The sequence below is a fragment of the Gopherus flavomarginatus genome, chromosome 4 (genome assembly GCF_025201925.1).
Source record: "Gopherus flavomarginatus isolate rGopFla2 chromosome 4, rGopFla2.mat.asm, whole genome shotgun sequence".
NCBI classification, from domain to species: Eukaryota; Metazoa; Chordata; order Testudines; family Testudinidae; genus Gopherus; species Gopherus flavomarginatus.
In genome coordinates, this window is record NC_066620.1 from 1,493,997 (window position 1) to 1,499,181 (window position 5,185).

At 57.9% G+C, this 5,185-nt stretch overlaps 1 protein-coding gene across 1 annotated transcript; it reads left to right on the top strand.

Moving 5' to 3' along the window:
- Positions 1-1,318: 1,318 nt before the first annotated feature.
- VSX1 (visual system homeobox 1) lies at positions 1,319-4,874 on the top strand. Its single transcript, XM_050951245.1, has 5 exons — positions 1,319-1,718; positions 2,093-2,171; positions 2,602-2,725; positions 3,614-3,794; positions 4,551-4,874. The coding sequence occupies exons 1-5, from the start codon at positions 1,319-1,321 to the stop codon at positions 4,817-4,819; spliced, it is 1,053 nt and encodes a 350-aa protein (XP_050807202.1). The 3' UTR covers positions 4,820-4,874.
- Positions 4,875-5,185: the final 311 nt, after the last annotated feature.

Consider the following 5,185-nt stretch of genomic DNA (forward strand, 5'->3'; position numbering starts at 1 on the left):
AATGCCGGGATTCCTTTCGGTCCCAGGAGAAAACCTCCTAATCGCCAAAAGCAAACCCAGAAAGCCCCCGCAATTCAAACTACAATTATCCTAAATGAAAGTTATTGTTTTGCTAATCCCAGGGACAGCTTGCAAAGGGAGATTTGGGTCTTTCTTTAATAATGTACAGTTAATACGCAGTCCCCTTGTAATTATCGTGATCAGAAGACCCTTGTTTAATCTGCATGTTTAGCAGAAAAGGACCAAATCAAAAAGAGATCTGCTTTAAAGCACTTGCTGTAAGCGGTTTGTAAATCGTTTGCATAAACAGCTGAAGCAAGGAATTGCAATCCAGGAGCAAGATTTGGACTCAGCCGAACAAGTGACTGAATCCCCCGTTCAGAACGTGGCTCCGGGGAGACACAGGGATTCCCCCGGTTCTTTTAGGGCGAGGAACAGCCTCACGCGCTTTTAGCAGGGCCAGGTTCAATGCTGCTAAAGAATAAAGTTGCCCTGGGGTCGGGGGGTGAACCGGCCTCAGTGTCTGGCCTTTCCAAGGCCAAGGAAGGAGCTGTCTGTCTTGTACCCTGCCGCGAAGCTGCAGCAGGAGCCACCCTTTCTCCTGTAATGCCCCAGAGCCCCTGCCAGAGCCCAGAGCCAAGGGCAGGACGCGAGCCGATCTCCGCCTCACCGAGCTGCACCTTGCAAGAGCCCGCGGCGCACCCAGTGCCCGAGCTCGGTTCTCCACTGGAAAGGACGGAACAAAACTTTCCTTGCTAAACCGATTCCGCCCTCCCCCCGCTTCCCCCAGGCTGGGGCGCTTCCGCAGGGGCTGTGAAACCCGCCGGCTCTGGAACCCCCTGTCCGACGGGGCCCGGAAAGCGAGGCGGGCCGGAGCGAGCTTTGCAGATTCTGTCGCTCGCCAGGTAGCTTGTGGCTGTCGGACACAGCCGGGTACCTGGCGGGGCGAGGCGCTAGGGCGCAGCTGGGCAGCCCCTGGGGGGCACAAGCTCCCGGGCCGGGCGGTGACCTCCGCTAGCCGAACCTGCCCAGTGCCCTGCGCGCCCGGGACGCACGGGCCAGGCTGCGCTGCGTTGCGCGCTGCGCGGAGCGAGCCCCCGGGGCCGCGGCTGGCGCAGTGCAACGTGTCCGCAGGGGCGGGGTGGGCTCGCGGGGGCCTCGGTGGCAATTAATCCCCTGGGATTGGGAGCCAGGCCCGCCCCCTCCCCGGCCCCCCTGCGGCGGCGGGGCCCTGCCCGGAGCTGATTGGAGCCGGGCAGCGGGATAAAAGACTCCGGGGCGGCTCTGCCCCGTCTAACCCGGGGAGGCAGCGGCCAGCATGACGGGCCGGGAGGAGCCCGCCGAGGGCAGAGCCAAGGGGAAGGCGCTGGTGCCCAGCGCTGCCAGCGAGAAGGCGGCCCGGCTGGGCGCCCCGGCCCTGCGCTCCAAGGGCTTCGCCATCACCGACCTGCTGGGGCTGGAGGCCGAGCTGCAGCCGCCTGCCGCCCCCGTGGCCGGCGCGGGATGCGAGGGCGCCGGGGCCGGACTTGGGGGGGTGTCTCTGAGCTGCGGCTCCTTGCCCCTGGGCTTGGGCTTCCTCTGCGGCTTCGCGGCGCCGCCCCCGGCCGGAGCCCCCTGCCTGCTGCCCGCGCACGTCCCGTTCCTGCAGCCCCGGCAGGAGCTGCACCGGGCTCCGGGGCCCCCCGCCGGCGGGCGCCAGGAGAACGTGTCCGGTAAGGGCCCCGCCCTGCCCCTCAGCCCCCGGGGCGCGCCCTGCCCTGCCTCGCAGCCCCTCCCCAGCCGGGCCCCTGCCCCAGGCTCCCCGCCCCCAGCCGGGCCCGGCCCCGCCCCGGGCTCCCCCGAGCCAGTCCCAGCGCCGGCCCCGGAGCGGCGGCGACGCACCCGAGGTAACCCCCGGCCCGGCGCCCTCCCTCTGCTCTGTCCGCCCGCGTGGTGCTGAACCGCCCGGCCCGGGGAGGAGCGCGCTCAGCCTGGCCCAGCTGCCGGGGGAAGGCCCAGTAGCCCGAGTCACCCCCGGCTGTTCCCTCGGAGCCTTGGGGCGCGGGGCCAGCCTCCCCCGCTCGCTGAACTCCTTTCCCTCCCCTGCGCGCAGACGAGGACAGCCTGTCTGGGGACAAGGGCGAGCTGAAGACACCCACTTCCCAGATCAAGAGGAAGAAGCGCCGGCACAGGTACCAGCACAGCTAGGGGCAGCGGCCGGGCCTGGGGGGAGCTCTGGATCCCGGGACCACGGCACTGCCTGGGCTTCCCCGTCCTGCACCGCAGCCTGGCGCTGCACCGCTTCAGGGCTAGACCATGTCTACACCACAGCTCGTGGCAACGTGCCTGAGGCGGCCGCAGGGGTGGGAATGAAGCAGTGTCAGTAACGGCAGCCAAAGGGCTTTTAAAAGAAGGAGCAGGGTTGAGAGATGGGAGCAAAGCTGCCCTGACCAGGAATAAAACTCCAGTGCGGCTCACTGGCAAATCCTGTGCAGACAGGAACAGACTCAGACCTGACTGCAGGCCGGAGTCAGTATAGACCCGGGCCTGGGGGTGTGCTTGGGGGCCCTGCAGGACTAATGGGGCTCCCCGGTGGCCAGTAACTGTTTGTTCCTTCCCCAGGACGGTGTTTACTGCTCACCAGCTGGAGGAGTTAGAAAAGGCTTTTAATGAAGCTCATTACCCAGACGTGTATGCCCGGGAAATGCTAGCTATGAAAACCGAGCTGCCCGAGGACAGGATCCAGGTGGGTTGTCATGCCCAGAGCCAGGCTGTACTGGCTGTCTCCGCTGTCACCTGCACACCCCAACAGAGAACGTGCACAATGCTAATGCGCTTCTGTGCCCAGCTGGCCGCAGGCACAGCCCAGCACGCCGGGAAGGAGCCTGCTGCCCGTGGAGATGCACAATGGCACCTCCTGGGGCGCTGGGTCTGCTCTGCTCTCCCTCCCCTAGACGCCAGTCTAGGCTCTGTGCAGGAGTCCACTGTGCAGGACCCTAATTCAATAGCGACTGGGCCGAATCTTTCTGCCTATCCTCAAGTGGCCAGTTACTTCAGCGACCGAAATGGCTAGAATGGGGCCCTGTGCTTTTGCTACTGGCTTCCTTAAGAGCAGGACAGATGGATCGGAGCTGGACTAGCTATAACAAGCCCTCTTAGATGACCACCCTTTGGGGCTGCAAATGCAAGGTTGTGGGGGAACAGGTGCTCACTGCCCAAGAGCCCTTGTTTGTGCACAATGATTGGGGGGGGGCAGCCTTTTCTGGGGAAAGTAAAAGGTTTCCAGTGCGCCCAGCACAGAGGAGATGGCCACGCAGGCAGCTCTTCCTAGGGGGTTTGTGTTCACTGACTCCCTCTGGACAGCCACGGGGGAAACATCTGAACAGGGATTCCCGGCACAGGCCTAGAACTAAAGATCCTGTCCAGTCATGACAAACCTCATGTAATGCGCTCTCTCTCTCTCTCTCTCTCTCCACCTCCCACCCCACAACACCCCCTCCAACACACACATTCGCACACCTGGGGACACCCCCCCTGAACATCTTCTGGACATAATCACACATGCACACGTACAAACCCCAACCCACACACCCCTGGACACATGCAATCACCCCACCCCCGGATCCCCCCACAGGTCTGGTTTCAGAACCGAAGAGCCAAGTGGAGGAAGCGTGAGAAGTGCTGGGGCAGGAGCAGTGTCATGGCCGAGTACGGTCTCTATGGGGCCATGGTGAGACACTCCATCCCCCTACCTGAGTCAATCATCAACTCAGCCAAAAGTGGGCTGGTGGGCTCCTGTGCTCCTTGGCTGCTTGGTAAGACAGCACATAGTCCAGGATGGGGTATGTCCCGCTAAGCAGTGCTGAGGGAACGGCCAAGTAGCTAGGGAGAGCCTGACCTGCTTTATTTTTAAATCTGTTACAAATCTCAACCTTTCCCTTCCTTACAGACATGCCAGTCTCTTTTGGGGGGCAGGCGGATTTAAAGTAAACAACAAATCCTTAGCTGTTAATTTTCAGAGTCTGTGCTAAAGGGTTTTGAAAAGGGTGTGTTAAAGAACCAGTTAGTGTAGGTGACCCTTTTACTGCTAGACAATAATAATATAGTGTGTTGTTGTTATTTGTTATGATTTTAGCCCCCAGTCAGGGAAATACTTATGCACATATTTGATTTGAAGTTAACTTAAGTGTAACTTAAAGTTAAGCACATGCTTAAGTGCATGTTGGAATAGGTGCTTAATTTATTATATTGTTGTAATGTCGTAGAGCCGCAGGTAGGGAATAGAGCCCTATCTCACTACATACTTCCATGCAGATAATATAGACTCTAGACCACAGAGAACTCACAATCTAGTATTTAGACAATAGGCAACAGAGGTACTCAAACTCTTTGCGGTCAGATGGAATCTTTCTGCTGACTGCACTGGGCTTTGGATCTGTCCCTAAGGGAAGACATGGACAAAGAGGGGAGAAGAGAACAAGGTAACAGCTGAGGTGGCTGTGTTTGAATTAGTTGTCCCAGGTGGATTTAAGCAATGCATTATATTTACTTACTCTTCTTCATTCTTGAAGGGATGCATAAAAAATCCCTGGATGTTACGAGAAAGCCAGAGAGCGAGGAGAAGATGACAGGCAGCTGGAGATTGGAAGGTCCTGAGGAGGAATTAAAAATGAAGCCAGCAGATCACCAGAGAAGCTCTGGTGACAAACTCAGCTCTATGGACAATTCAGAAGATACAGCGATTGACCTCTCTAGCACAGCAAAGCAAGAGAACAGGAGTGCTTTGAGGCAATGTCTCAAAGGAGACCTCCAGACAGATGGGAAGGACAGAGACCTCTAAACTCAGGGAGCAGGGGAGAGTGGGATGTTAGGAAAATGAGCCCCCTTAACACTTTGGAAAGATAGGACTATTTATTAATTATTTTTTCAAACAATGAATACACGATTTTACATGAATTTGAGACATTTTAAAACTGGATCCAGCCAAGATTCCCTCCCCCCGCAACTTTAAAGCTGTTTATTTGTAATAAACAGGGCTGAGGGGAAGGTTTTAAAATGTTGGTGTGAAAATGTCCCTGGTTTTTGGGCAGCTCTAGTGATAAATCAGGAAAACCTCCCTTTCATTCTGTAACACAAGCAACTGAAATACACTTCTGCCAGCTAAACAGGAGCATGACTAAGAGTGGAATTATTCCTTCTGGAACCT

Excerpts from the sequence above, each read along its gene's own strand:
- VSX1 (XM_050951245.1), top strand. The coding sequence starts at position 1,319 with ATGACGGGCCGGGAGGAGCCCGCCGAGGGCAGAGCCAAGGGGAAGGCG. Across the intron at positions 1,719-2,092 it reads GGAGAACGTGTCCGGTAAGG|ACGAGGACAGCCTGTCTGGG; the intron begins GCCCCGCCCTGC and ends CCCTGCGCGCAG. Across the intron at positions 3,795-4,550 it reads CTGTGCTCCTTGGCTGCTTG|GGATGCATAAAAAATCCCTG; the intron begins GTAAGACAGCAC and ends TCATTCTTGAAG.